The 15,987-nt window shown below is 34.4% G+C and overlaps 1 protein-coding gene across 1 annotated transcript in view; it reads left to right on the forward strand.

Moving 5' to 3' along the window:
• The first annotated feature begins 376 nt into the window (after window positions 1–376).
• The window catches only part of LOC143243366 (histone-lysine N-methyltransferase SMYD3-like), a 32,746-nt gene continuing 17,135 nt past the window's right edge, over window positions 377–15,987 (forward strand). The window contains exons 1-5 of the mRNA XM_076487237.1: window positions 377–435; window positions 3,691–3,801; window positions 13,637–13,706; window positions 14,098–14,225; window positions 15,689–15,756. Of these exons, the coding sequence (XP_076343352.1) occupies window positions 13,652–13,706; window positions 14,098–14,225; window positions 15,689–15,756 (251 nt within the window). The 5' untranslated portion in view covers window positions 377–435; window positions 3,691–3,801; window positions 13,637–13,651. The remainder of the gene's footprint in view (window positions 436–3,690; window positions 3,802–13,636; window positions 13,707–14,097; window positions 14,226–15,688; window positions 15,757–15,987) is intronic.

The raw sequence follows: 15,987 nt of genomic DNA on the forward strand, positions 1-15,987 counted from the left end.
TGCTAGTAACAATGTTGGTTGAATTGTGATATATTGATTTTATGGTTTAAAAACATTGTCTAAATTTACTCTTCAACTTTCTATTGTTGTTGATAATAAAATTATTTTATAAGCTATTGCTTTGTTTGAATAGAATACCATGTAAAACTTGTAATATTTGTTACAAAGTAAATAAATAACTTATAACTGAGTTGAATCTAGGTATAGTATTAGTAGAGGAAGGAGAGTTATTGTGACTTTCCATAAGGTTATTTTCCTAATTAATCACGTAAACTGTAATTCTTTAGCACACAATTTATAAAATGAATGAGAACAATAAATAAAAAAAGAATGTTAATTTTTTGTTGTAATTATGTTTTTATGTTCCTAGGATCAATACTGTTTTTTAGTTGCTCATCTTGTAGATATGTCTACTATTGTAACAGAGAGTGCCAGGTAAAGCTTTTACCACATTCTTATTTCCTTTTGTTTTCATGAACTTGGGGTAATTTATAGAAAATCTAGGGATGAAAATAATATTCCCAAACTAGTAGTTTAATGTAAATAAACTGACTCGGTCATACAGTTGAGTTTCATCTGTTTTTCAGACTTTTTTTTTTCTTGAAAATAAGAATGAAGAAGGTGAAATAAGACAATAACCTCATAAACATAATATCTTCTTCAGTTAAATAGCCAATCAAAGTAACCAACATAATCTTAATGTATCTTTTCCTGTTTATTAAACTTCAGAAAATATAGTCTCATGTTTGTAATTTCTATTGGGAAATAATGAAAAAAAAAATAAAGTTAATATTGGTTGCTCTTTAAAGTTTCCATTTACACCCATCATTATTCCACAACTCAGTAACATTAAGTAATTTATCTAAGTTCCTAAATATTTTAAATTATTAACTCTTATACAGCAGGAATGTTGTATGTAGCTGCATTGATTGATGATGGTTGCCATTTCAGGGTTAAAAGACTTCACCTAGTATCATTTCAGGGAAAACATTGAAATATTTTAAGTTTCTGTTTTGTTGTAGCTTAAATAACACCATAACCACAAGTTTATACAAACATTTCTGTGTAATAATGAACTTATGGTTGTGTAAAAAATATTTATATTGAAAATGAAAAATTCAAACAAAGACATGTATTGTGAACTTCTCACTAATTGAATGGTTGGAAAGGGTTCAGTGGGGAGCTACTGGGATGATACATGGTATGGAAAAATTTGTCATATGAACAGTTAAGATCTCTGGATTGATTTATCTTGCAAAACGGGAAAAAAATAATTTGTTTGTGGTATTTATAACTGTTAATGGAATTGATAGTGTTGGTGAATCATACTTAGTGGTGAAAATGGTAGAACTAGGGGGTACAAGTATACTTTTATACAAGGTAGGAGTTGCCTTCTGCTAAACACAGCTTTATTTTTCTAACTGGGTAGATGGAGTTTGGAATAGGTTATTTTCATATTTTGTGGATATAGTTAATATAAGGGAAGGCTTGATCAATATTTGAAGGATAGGTATTGTCTATGAATATGTTAAAATTTAATGGATGGAAATAGCATAGATGGACTAAGTGGTCCCTTGTTGTTCTTAAACTTCATGTCAGGAAGACTTGTTCAGTTGAATATGGAAATTTGCATTTAAAAATATGTACTTTTTCAAAGGGAGCACACTTCAAAAATGAAAAATTCCCACGCGTTGTACAATATTGGAAGTTTATTTTCATTCTAAGTTGTCTGGGCCTGGCATGGCCAGGTGGGTTAAGCATTCGACTCGTAATCTGAGGGTTGTGGGTTCTAATCCCTGTCACACCAAACAAGCTTGCCTTTTCAGCTGTGGGGGTGTTATAATGTGAAGGTCAGTCCTACTATTCGTTGATACAAGAGTAGCCTAAGAGTTGGCAGTGGGTGGTGATGACTAGCTGCCTTACCTCTAATCTTACACTGTTAAATTAGGGACAGCTAGAGCAGATAGCCCTTATGTAGCTTTGCATGAAATTCCAAAACAAACAAACAATTAAGTTGTCTGAGAGGTTATCAATTTGGTTAAAAAATTATTTATTGAATATGTACATGGTTGTTAAAGAATACAGATAATTTGACTTTGAATGTTTGTTTTTGTTGAGTGAATTTGGTTAACTTTCCATCACCTGTATTCTATGTTCTGCTATGAAATATTTTTATTTTCTTGCAAAATCAAATTAGAAAATAAAAGTTCACACAACTCTAGTGAGAATTTTTTTTCCAGATTTAAGATATTAAAAACAAATTGTAGAATAAGTCTGTGCTATATTTGGGCAAAAATATGATATAAGATTTCTTGGGAAGATAGTCACATAACTGAAAAAATAGTGGGGTAATTAGTGACTAACTCCTTAAGCCTGAATGGACACTTCAAGCATCTAGCTGAAAACCATGGTTTATCCATTGGATGGTGAGAGCATGTGATAACAATTACATTTCTTTGGTTGAAAATTAGTCCAAACAATGATGCTATCCATCTTTTATAAATAGAATAGAAATATAAATAGCTGGAGTGCCTCTGTATTGGACAAGAAGGAACAAACTCATTTATAACAAAGGAGAGGAAATTGTATTTCTGTTTTTTCTTAAGAAAATAAACATTAAATGTGCAATAAAATACATAAAGGTATCAGTACTGAAAAGAAAGATATATATTTTATCAAGAATCTATCAATATGAAATTAGATGTGGAGTCTAGCTCCCCTCCCATAATTTTTCTCACTCATGCCATCCTGTGTCACTGTATCAAGTTTGGTGACGATTGACCAAGAAATGTGGAAAAATGTTAGGAATAGATATGCAGGCATTTTGATATTTGCATGTAAGAAATAGATCACACATTTTGATATTTATTTATGTATATGATGACAATTATTAGAACATCATGAAAATAATTCTGGAAGAATGTGCAAAATATTATAGGTTCAAAGAGTTAACACATGTGCTAGCATTAAGTACAACAAAAAACAAAAGTGAAACTTAAGTATTGTCTGTAAAAATTGTTGTATTCACTACATGTATGTATAAAGTGACTATTAATAAAATCATTATCTAATTGTTGAGGAAAAGTGCAACAGAGGACCTCAGCTTTGGCCTTTTTGTTGCTATAATTACAGTTTCTACAATTTGTGTATGGACTTAATGAAACTAATTTTTTCTTAAATAATTATGTATTGGGTTGAGAAATAATTCGTGAGCGTTTTTTCAAGTTAAAAAAATATATTCATAAATGAAACGCTTTCGCAAAATATTTCATGTCATTTGGTAGATAATTTTTTGCTCTAATAGATGGTGTGTTTGATTTTCATATGTCTTTAATTTTTGCTTTCATTTTCAGCTCATTAAATGGAATGTAAAGTGGACAAAATCGAGCATTTTCGACACCATCTGCTTTTCGCATTTAATTTCTTGCAATTTCGTTTAAAACAATGCATTCTATATACCTAGGTATTACATGAAGTAAAGTATCATAATAAATGTTTTGGGTGTAATGTGTTCATGCACTGAAGTATTGTATAGTCTTGCATGTAATGCTTGAATGAAATTATTTAAAAACACTCATGAATTATTCCTCAACCTAATACTTTGTTGAAAGTTTGTGATATCAATATAGATTTTTAATTAATTATGTTTGTTATGTCCACAAAGGTGTGAGTTCTTTTATTTTTGTTTAGAAACTTGCTTGGATTGATCATAAAAGAGAGTGTATCAACATCAGAAATGTATCACCAAACTATCCTACAGACAGCCTTCGATTTTTAGCAAGAATAATATTAAAACTTCAGGTAAACTGTACACACACTGTTCTAATACTTTTTTTTGAAAGGTTTGTATTAAAGTATTTTTGTGGCCTTTGCTACTTTTAAAAATGAAGAGCTGCACAGGGCTGGTACAACAAGGGGTACAGCATGTCCATTTTTACAGGGCAGCAATATCTTGTGGGCATAATTATGTAGAATTCCTGTAATGACAGAAGAGCAAGGATGGGGGTGGGGGGTGGGCAGCAACCCTGGTTATGTTTTTTTATCAGTACAAGCAATCTCTAGCCAGAAATGTACTTTTTATTTTTTTCCAAAATCTTAAGTGTTACTGTTAAAATAGAAAGTGGAACATTTTGATTGATGTAAACTTATAGATACAGACAGATTGGAAAATCCTTTAGTTTAATGACATTACCAAGCACAAAAGTGAGGAAGAGTTAGAAGAACTGAAACTATCGTTTAACACAGAAACCTTTTCTGATAATATAGTCTCTAGATATTTTCAAGTAACAAACAGTAAGTTTGAATTATTGCATAATTCTATACTTCTTGTCTTCAGCCTTTTCTTTGTGTTAAAAGGAAAAAGTTTTATATGCATGTATTAGGGTCATTCCAGGTCAACTCTACCCAGAAAAAAGAACTTTTCCCAGTTCACGTCATTGATTAAAAAAAAAAAAATCAAGCAAAAATTTCATTCTGATTCCATCAGCCATGCAAAATCCTAAAGCTTTACTACATGACTGAATAAATCAGAATGAAAATTTTCCTTGAATTTTTTTCAAGGAAATATGTGAAATGAACTGGGAATGTGAGTACACATGGAATGACCCAAATATGTGAAGGTTGAATGTGTGTCAGTATGGAATGGCTATTGATTACTGTATACTACATTGTATGGTGTTTGGCATTAAAATGTGCTGGTGTATTGCTATAGTTCATCCTTGTGAAAGTTCTCCCTTCTAAGCTTTTCATTAAGTTGAAAAACAAGAGTAAGTAACATGAAAAAATTGCAAAATATCTGGTTCAAACTAATTTTAGCATTTTTGAAGTAGGTCTTATTTAGCAAAAAAATAATGATGTCACGGAAACACAGTGATATACCTGAATATTAGTTGCAACAACCATTGCTATATGTAGGTATTTTAATAACATTAAAGGAACATATTCAGTTTAGAATCAGAATTGACGTTGCAATGAATTAAAGTTACTTGGCTGAAATAGAAACATTTTTATTAACCTTGTTCTTCAAGGACTTACAAAGGCAGTGCTGTGTTTAGGTACCCTTTGACCCCGTGATTTGTAGGGGAGCTTTAGTGCCTAAGGGGGGAGGCACATGTAATGTATGCAAAGCCCCTCGGTGTGGATTCCTGTTCGTGGTGAGGGGACCTTCCAGAGAAGGTTTTATTTTCTCAGTTTACCTCCTCTGGGGTCTAAACATTCACTCATGTGTTTGCCATGCATGGTGATCCATGAAGGGGAGGAGAGGATCCTTGTGATTGAGAGGTCCAACCTTAACACACCACTTTGGCCTTGAATTCCTGTAGATGGGCGGCCTTGGGAAGTTACCCCCTTGGGTCATTCAGCTGGTCCACTTGGGCTAGGGTCAACAAGTACCAGTGTTGTGGACATTGTATCAGATGCTGGTGTTTGGGTTTAGTGCTCACACAACCCTGGCATTGCTGTAGTGTCCTTGTTTGGCATTGTAGTGCATCCCCTCATAGGGCTCCATGATGGGTGGGGTCAGTTGGCACTGAAAAATTTTTTTTTATTATTGATCTTCCAAATAAAATAGTGAAAAACAGTCCATAGGTAAATAATCACATCTTGAAGATTCTGAGTAGCAATCTTCAACATCTGTAACACCTATACCTCATTTTCTTATACTACATTATCTTTCAGACAAACCTTTAGGGCAAATCCCTCCCTTTTACATTCAGAAGGGACAAGAGGGACTTGCTGGCTCTCAAAATAAGTTAGAAAGCTTTGCTCTGGTAACATTGGTGGAAACATTCACATCTCAACATAGTGAACTCCTCTTGCATTAAAGGCAATTGGGAATATACTTATTGAATTTACACCTCATGCTAGTTTGAATTTGTCACAAGGAGTTATTGTTGAGAGGAGTGTAAAGAACATCCCCCAGTCAGGGATTCTCACTGGTTTTTCTGCCCAAAGAGTTTCTGCAGTGAGGCATATCTCCACTCGCAAAGATGGAATTATGATGCTGCCCAATGTCCTTATTTTAACATTTACCTTACTGCATCCACCTGCTACCATCAAGACAGGTTATCTTAATTGCAAGGTATGGCCATACGTTCTAAGCCTTCTCAGATGTTTCCAGTGTCAGCATTTTGGTCACTCAAGGACATCATGTCGTGGTTCCTTAACGTGTGCTCATTGTGGTGGCAAGGACCACGATGCCTATGAGTGTGAAACAGACCCTCACTTTATCAGTTGCAATGGCTTTCACCCATATTACTTTCGTTCTTGCCCTAAATGGTTAGAAGAAAAAAAGGTGCAGCATTTGAAGATGATTCAAAATATTACTTGCCCTGAGGCTCAAAAGTTGCTGTCTACTACTTCATCTCGGACATATGCTGCTGCACTTCATTCCAATACTGCAGTGGGAGTGCAGATGGATCTCTTTGTGCCTCCAAAAGAATAACTCTCAAACCATATGAAAAGTCTTTTGACCTTTGTGGTTAAAAAAGTTGATGAATCAACATCAACATCTCTGTCCCTAACATTCATTCCAGCAAACCCCAAGATCCACTTCCTTTGGTTCTGGGTACATCTTCTCCCACCCAGATTTGTTTTAATCTGGGTGACATCAAAGCACTGATTGCTTCCTACCATCCTGTATGTCTTTCCTTACAGGAAACATTTCTGAGACCTGCTGATTCAGTCACCTTTTGGCAGTTTTTTTTGTACAGAAATGACAGTCTGTGTGATGGATGAGTGCATGGAGACAGTGGCACTGTTGGTTGATCATCATGTACCCACCCTGTCTTTGTCACTTGACACATCTTTAGAGGCCGTAGCCATCTGTGTTTCCTTGGGTCGTACCATCATTGTTTGTTCTCTACCTGTCACCTGGAGAGATCTATGATCAATTGGCCCTTGATGCTCTCATTGTACAGTTGCTGTCTCCCTTTTTAATCCTGGAGGACTTTAATGGGGATCATCCCCTCTAGGAAAGTGCTGAACTTGATGGGAGGGGTTGCTCCATAGAGCATATGCCCTCTGATCACAATCTTTTTCTTTTCAATACTAGTTCTTCTACTCATTTTTATGCACCTAGTCAGTCCTTTACTGCTATTGATCTTTCGGTTTGCTCCCTTTCACTCTTCTACCATATTTCATGGAGGACTGACAATAAATAACCTATGAGGCAGTGTTTATTTTCCTGTAATTTTGAGAGAGACTGAACATGGCCAATGCCACCTGACCTGCATGCCTGTATGGAACCTGGATCAAGCAAACTGGCTCTCTTTCACTGCTCTTGCAGAACTTGAACCTGTCATCATCTGTAAGCCATCGGTAGATGACTGTGTGGCAGCAGTAACTGACTGTAATATACATTCCTAAAACTTCACGTTTTCCACAATATCCTCGTCTGTGGTGGAATCCTGCCTGACACATGGCATGGAAGGCTAAAAATGGGCCTGATATACTTTTCCTAGGTGCCCCACACTCTGGAACTGCATCACTTTTCGGCAGGCCCATGTACATGCTTGGAGGGTAAGATGTCAAAGCCAGAAGGAATCTTGGATTAAGTTCACAACCAGCATATCTTCTACCATCAGTTCCAATGTCATATGGGACAAGATTCAAAAGGTCAGGGAGCAATATAATTCTATCCCCCCTTGATTTTGCTCTCTGATGACCAGGAAGTAGCTGATATATGAAGCATCGCCAGTGTTCTAGGTGAAAGCTTTTGCTAGGTATCTAGCACTTCTTCTTCATCCTCTACCTTCTTAGCCATCAAGACTTGGGCAGAGTGATTACCTCTTTCCTTTTAAGCTGATTGTCTCTATGACTACAATTGTCCATTTAGGCTGTTTGAATTCAAACTGGCCCATTACCAGTCTAGGAGTACATTGGTCAGACCTGATGATGTACACTATAAAATGCTGCACCATCTTTCTGCTGCTTTTCTTGCTGCTCTTCTGATTGCTTTTAACTGGATCTGGCAGGAGAATGTTTTTTCTGATGCCTAGTGTTGGGCTATTGTTTTAATTTTCTCTAAGCCTGGGTAGGATCCCAAGATTCCTTCAAACTGTCGTCCAATTGCTGTGACAAGCTGTCTCTGTAAGACCTTAGAACAGTTAATGCTCATCTTGTTTGGTTTGTCAAATCAAACAACATCCTCTTGTCCACCCAGTGTGAGTTCCGACGACAGAGCTCCACCATGGACCACCTGATTTGACTTGAAATGTCAGTCAGAGAAGCCTTTCTCAAATGACATCTTCTTCTATCAGTATTCTTTGACACTGAGAAGGGTTATAATACAACATGGAGGTATGGCATTTTGCAAGACCTCCAGGTATGTGGATTACATGGTCATTTGCCAATATTTATTTATTAATAAATATTTTTTAATGGACAGGCGATTCCAAGTTCATATGGGTTTGACACTTTCTTGTTCTTTTCTGCAGGAACTTGGAGTCTCTCAGGGCTGTGTTTAGAGTGTCACACTTTTTAGTATAAAGATTAATGCCATCACCAAACGGCTCCCTCTTACTGTTGCAAACGGGCTCTATGTCAACAACTTTCACGTCTCCTGTCAGTCGTCGAACATGAGGTATACTGAGCAGTAGCTACAGACTGCCCTCAATTGCTTACTGAAGTGGACCACAGCAGATGGTTTTAACTTTTCTCTCTCTCTAAAACTATTTGCATGCACTTTTGCTGCCAACAGGGTATTTACTTTGATCATGAACTCCGTATCGGTGAAGTTGTGCTATCATTGGTCTCTGAGACAAAGTTCTTGAGGCTTATCTTTGAACATAAGCTGACCTTTATTCCACACATCAAGCAGCTACAGGTCATGTGTACAAGAGCACTGAACATCCTCTGTTTCCTCTCTTCCACCACTTGGGGAGCAGATCGATGTTCTATGCTAAAGATATATTGTGCTCTTATTTGATCAAACTAGACTATGGGTCACTGGTCTATGACTCTGCCAGGACCTTGGCCTTGAAGATGCCAGACCTTGTTCATCATCAGGGACTTTGGCTCTGTACCAGGACTTTCTGCACTTCCTTAATTCAGAGCTTATATACAGAGTTTCATGAATATCCTCTACACCTCCACTGTTTTCACCTGTCTTTACTGTATGCTTCAAAACTTTTATCCTTACCAGAGCATCCCACCTGGGGTTGTGTTTTCCTTCCTAGGTGGGTTATACTTTTTCAGAACAGATGATCTGCCATTGCTTCCTTTGGCCTTTGTATCCAGGTGCAGTTGGATGCATTGAGTCTGTCCTTGGATAACATTGCTGTATCTCTGGTCAGCCCATCCAACCATGGCTTTTTACAGTCCCGAAATGTGACCTATCTTTAAGTTGTCTAAGAAAAGCAAACGCTCATGTTGGAAATACTTTCTGTTATTTGCTGAACATCTTTTGAACAATCCATCCATTCCTATTTATACAGATGGTTCAAAATCAGATGACTCTGTGGGCTCTGCTATGGTTTCTTGTGCAGTGGTTGTGTGCAGAAATCCCCTCTACAGCTTCTGTGTTCACTGCTGAATTGTATGCCATTTCTCTTGCCCTGTATCACATAGAAGCTAAGCAGTACTCAAACTGCACTATTTATACTGAATAGCTTAGTTCTCAACTGGCCCTGGAATTGCTTCACATTAGTTCATACCCTGTTCTCATCGATATTCAAAACTGGCTGGCCCATTTCTCTTTAACATCTACTTCTATCCATATTTTCTGGATACCAGGCCACATTGGTATTCACAGGAACAGGCTCACCAACACTGCAATTAAATCTGTCTGCTCTGGCACTGTTACTGCTGTGCCTGTCCCATACATGGACTATGGTTCTGTATTCAAGGCTCAGCTTTGTGCCACTTGGCAGTTGACTTGGAGTGAGCAATGTGAAAACAAGCTTTTCCAAATAAAACCACCTATTGGACTTTGGCAGTCTTGCTTTTGTAAGGATCAGAAAGAGAAAGTTGTTCTAAATAGACTACGCATTGGTTACAGTTTTGTAACTCATTGTTTTCTTTTATCTAGGGCTGATGCACCAGTGTGTAGTTTGTGTAACACTCAAATCACTATCAGCCACATTTTACTGTCTTGCCATCATTATGACTCAACATTGGCACCATTTTATACATGTCTTGACCCAAGGTTTATCTGTAATGTTAGACAGTGTTATTGGCAATAGTGACACTGTTCACCTTAGAAATGTTTTTAGTTTTTTAAAGGCCACTAATCTTTTTAATGCTATTTAAGTTTTTTAATTTATACATTAGATCTTTTTTAATGTGATTCCCTTTTAAGAATCAAAGTACATCTAGTTCAATTTGAAATTAGAAAATAGCTGTAACATCAAATATCTTGAAACCAGGACTGGAAAGACCAACTCCAGGTGTCTAAAACTGATGTTTGAACTACCTGTTAGTCATTCTGGTGAGTTATAATAATTACAATTATGCTACAGAAAGTCCTTTACAACTTGTATTACTGTAGTTTTTCTCTTACTGCTGTAGACTAGATATAAAAATTGGATTTAATGTTATTTATGTTCTTAATTCAGAAAATAATCCTTGTTTTACTTTAATTTCCTTTTGTGAATTTTAATAATTTTACTTTAACTTTTTACCAGATGTTTGATGCAGATGGCCTAGTTGCTTTGCATCATAAAACACCAAACCAACCAACAATATGCAAAAATATTTAATTTTTCATATGATCCAAAAATATTATTCACTAATATATATATGTGTGTGTGTGTGTGGCAGAAAATTCTGACAATTTGGATCTCTATATTTTGTCTTTTTATTTTATTTCTAAAATTCTTGCAGCTATTGTTTTTTCCTTGCAATGTTTTTAAATTTTGTTATGAATTTCTGCTGCAAAAAAAACCAAAAAAAACACCCAACAGTGGAATGTGATTCCATGTTTATACACCTTTTATACATGAGTATCCACTGGGAGTGGCAAGGGTTGGTACTTGCCCCCTCCTGGCCTTTGAAAAATGAGACATAATTCTTTCTTTATTCATTCAACATCTGTATCTGAATTTTCAAGTTTTTATTTACCTTACAGTTTCATTTATTACACTTAATTTTTAGGATTGATAAAAGTTGCCAGTTTTATCATCAGGCCATACTTAAAATATCTCAACATCTTTCCTGTAGCTAAATATTGAAAAACATCACTACCATGGTGCCTGCTTGAATATTGGGCATTACAGTTCTCACTCATCATACAAGAGACTCGCGAGGTCTTACCATCATTCCCTGAGCTCTGACACAGTGAGATTGTGTGTGATCTGTTGTCACTTGCTGTTAATACTGGCAGCACATCACCAAAGGGATTGATACAGTCAAAATTACTCTACATATTGAGCAGCCAATGTTCAAAATGAAAAAAATGCACTAGCAAATTAGTACTTAAAAAATTTAAACTTAATACAAACATTTTATATTTCTGTATGAAATTCTTGTAATGTTTACTGATAATCTGTAAAGATGTGCCTACTGTATTAATTATTAAATGTTATAGTGTTCTCTTAACTGTAATTGGATAATTTGAAGGTGAGGCCATCATCTCTTGATTTTGACTCTCCTCCTGTGCCTGAGAACCACAAAGCTCCTTAACACAGCATTGTGAAGAGTAACAAATATTTTAAATGCTAACAAAAAAACATAGGAGAATATAAGTGAAATATATAAGATCAGTACATAATTGGACTTTCAGTCTATTTTATGTTGTAGGTAATAAACATAATGGAACATTCTACACTTATCTCACTGTACGTACAACCTTCCAGTCTTTACAATAAACTTTCAAAATGATAAACTAATTAGAAATGTAATTTAGTAATTTTTACAAAAGTGTAGATTAGAAATATATAAGATCAGTACGTAATTGGACTTGCAGTCTATTTTATGTTGTAGGTAATAAACATAATGGAACATTCTACACTTATCTCACTGTGCGCATAACCTTCCAGTCTTTACAATAAACTTTCAAAATGATAAACTAATTAGAAATGTAATTTAGTAATTTTTACAAAAGTGTAGATTAGAAATATATAAGATCAGTACGTAATTGGACTTGCAGTCTATTTTATGTTGTAGGTAATAAACATAATGGAACATTCTACACTTATCTCACTGTACGTACAACCTTCCAGTCTTTACAATAAACTTTCAAAATGATAAACTAATTTGAAATGTAATTTAGTAATTTTTACAAAAGTGTAGATTAGAAATATATAAGATCAGTACGTAATTGGACTTTCAGTCTATTTTATGTTGTAGGTAATAAACATAATGGAACATTCTACACTTATCTCACTGTACGTACAACCTTCCAGTCTTTACAATAAACTTTCAAAATGATAAACTAATTTGAAATGTAATTTAGTAATCTTTACAAAAGTGTAGATTAGAGGCAAAATTATCACAACATTATGTTAAACTAGTGTGTATGGGTAGGACTGTTGCCCATAAGTTTGGCTGTTTGTGCTAGTAATTACTAACCATGCTATTCATATCTGATCTAAAAAAAAAGTTTAGAAAAAGTGAACATTTTTTAAAAAAGGATTTTGGGGGGTAAAGTTCTCAATACTACATTAAAAAATTGTCAATAAAGATAGAATCAAACTCATGTACAGCGCTAGTGAGATTGTTCTTGTTGTGAAGAGAGTACATTTATTTAAATTTGTCTTCTGTGATAAAGAAATGGTTGTTACAAGTACTGCAGTTATTTCTCTACTTGTTTTAATCTTGAATACCTAAAGTGTGAATTTTGTGTGGATTTTTTATTGTGGTGCTATTCAGTAGATAGTGTAGGAGTTTTGGTTGCATATATAGATACTGACATATAAGCTGCATCGGATATTGTCAGATTGTGATATTAACTATGTTCTAAATCATTTACTTTTGACAATATGTTTTATCACTTGAAGGACATACACAATATATTCATAAATTATATGTTGTTCCAGTGTCTTGTTTTGTCCTTTACTGTGTATGTGTAAGTACAGTATCTTGAAAGTAAGTGTTGGGTGAAAAATCTGAAGCTTTCAACTGAGTTTTAGAAGGTGATGATTTGAATGTTTCTATTGGGTTTTGTCTTCATGTGAAGAAATCTTTAGTCTAAGTTTAAGGTTACTGTTAATTTGTATAATACTGGCTAATTCTTCTTGGAGTTTTGTCTAAATTTGTATTTCCTTTAAATTTTAGTAGTGTAAAATATTGGCCTATCAGAAAGGATATGTAGAAAGTCCATTTGGTTTTGATACTTGGAGTTATGAGATTGGGTGTGAGTGATTGAAATAAACCTTTTTTTTCTTGGAGTGAGTGTAGAGGAACTATAATTAATATGGTTTAAGGTTTTCGTTTATTTTTTTTTTATAATAATATGAAAGGACCTGTTTTTTACATTTTTTTATCATCAAATAGATGAAGAAGAAAAGAAATAGATGTGTACAATGGTTTACCTGATGATGCAGTGCTCTGTTGCTAATAATTAAAAGGAATTAGGAGCAACTTTGATGACCATTTTCTGCTATCTTTATAATTTCTAAGTTTGATCATTTATGTACTATTATCACTTTTTTAATATTTTCCAGTATATGAAACCTTACACGAATACTTCATTTTTCAGCGACCTGAGGGGAGAATGGAGTTTGAGAAAGTTGGTCCTTACACTCGCAGTTTTAAAGATCTTATGTCACGTAAGTTTTGTATTTTTGGGTAAACAAAAATGTGTCCATTATGTTACAGACAATTGGTTAAGATGGATAAAAGAGAGAGAGAAAAAAAAAGGGAGAGATTTATTTGTTTCTGAAGATTATAATAGTTGTTTGTTAATATGTTATTTAGCACTCTTAAAAAAACTATATTTTTCAGACCAGTTGTTATTCTAAAAAAGCTAGGCCTATATGACTATATTACTGTTATGAAGTAAACATTTTTAGTAAACTACGACAGAGTATTGTAATTCAGCTGTGGTACCTTCCTAAATTTTTCTGTGGTCTTTTGTATAAATAGACATCTTTGGAATATACTTAGTGCTACATGATATTCCTAATTTGTATTTACCATATTTCTTTTGTGTGTTGACAGATGAGGAAGAAATAAAAAATGATACAAAAATGTCTAAGGAAATACCCGTCTTTATTATGGGGTTAAAGCTCTTTATTGGAGAAGAGAACCTGCCTCCCTATAATGAAATTGTAGACATCTTTGGCAAGGTATGCAAATGAACTTTATTAAGGTCTCTGAAAGAAAATAAGCTTCTGTACAAATTTCTTCTGTCTTGGAATTCTATCTTCACACTTAGATGTGGTTACTTTCTATCTATCATCCTAAAAAAATTACATATGTGGACTACATACTTACCTTTGTGCTTGTTTGTTTGTGTATGTGCGTAACTGATTTTCATTAATCGATCAAACGTTATTATAATGACACTTGACCTTTAATGCCCAAGCTAAATACTCAAACTACCATTTCTAATAATGAAACAAATATACTGATGTGATATGTTTTAAGCTTAATGGAAGTATTTGTCGATGTCATTATTAAGCCGTGCCATTGCAATTATTCTTTTATTTTATGTTTTTGTAGCTCAGTCTGAAAGATAAACCACATGATTACAGATTTTTCTGTCAGGAGTGTAACTTTGTTGGAATGAGTACAGTCCAAAGACTAGTATGTTGGACTGTGGATCCAAAGCTCCATGGTCCATCTTGTTACTGAAAAAAAAAAAGCTTTGACCTTTGGGGTGGGTGATGGTGAAATTATATTATGGTTAGCACAAGTGTCTTCCCCTCCACCCATAGTAGTTTTGTGTGATATTCAACAACAAACTACTTTGTTCTTACAATTATAGATTGTTCTCCCATAAAACAAAATGTTTGTAAAAAAACCTGGTCATTTCCTAGTGAATTAATATGACACTCTGAGGGTATTTCTACTACCAAGCATGTTTTATTATTCTCAGCTGTGGGATGCATTGAAGAATGATGGTCAGTCTTGCTGCTTGGCTAAAAGTCGACCCCTCAGTGGCACAGCGGTATATCTTCAGATTCACACTGCTAAAAACCAGGTTTCAATTCTCATTGGAGGCTGAGCACAGATAACCCATTGTATTGTTTTGTGTTTAATTCTGAAAACAAAACAAATGATTAAAAGTAAATGCTGTTAACTGATTGCTTTGTCTCTGGTTTACAATTCAGTAGTTATTCTTAAAATTACATCACAATGGTTTCTGATTGATCAGTTTAGTCAGTTGTGTACACAGGATGTCATTCAGATGAACAACAAACAAAGAAGGAATATAGTCTCTTTTTGTAACCAAGGCTGGATGTTTGTAGGATGTTTTTACTACTTAAGTAATGATAAGTCCTATCATTGAAAGAGTGTGTATAGATGATATTCTTTGGGGAATGTTTATTGAAAAAATTAAAACCACATCAGCTAAGGAAGTATAAATGTGTATAGCTTAAGACCAGAAAGTTAGAAGAAATTTCTTTTTTTTTTAAATAACTTAATTACATTTTGATGAATAGTTAACATATGTATAAAATGCCTTCTGGTGCTTGTTTTTTTTTGTAAAATATAGCCTGATTTATACAAAATGAAATAAAACTAGTCTGTCAGTTCAGATGTTTGTTGTGTGTGTGTATATATAAGTTTTTGTTATGATTTATAGATGGTAGTCAATAGCTACTGCATCTACAGTGGTGACCTTCAAGAGATTGGAACAGGACTATATTTAGGGCAAGTGAAACTAAATTTAATTTCTTTTTTTAGGTTTTAGTTCTTCAAGTCATAGGAATAAGTCTGATGGAATAATTAATTTTTGCCAATACTCAGTCTTCCTCCAATACTTTGTCACTGATTCATGAAGAATGTACAAAGCTACAAGGAAACATCTCTCATGAACCCATTAACAAATAATACTTTTCTGAGCTCTATTTTTAAGATTCTTATATATTTCCTGTTCAATTA

Source organism: Tachypleus tridentatus, chromosome 2, assembly GCF_004210375.1.
Source record: "Tachypleus tridentatus isolate NWPU-2018 chromosome 2, ASM421037v1, whole genome shotgun sequence".
Classification (NCBI taxonomy): domain Eukaryota; kingdom Metazoa; phylum Arthropoda; class Merostomata; order Xiphosura; family Limulidae; genus Tachypleus; species Tachypleus tridentatus.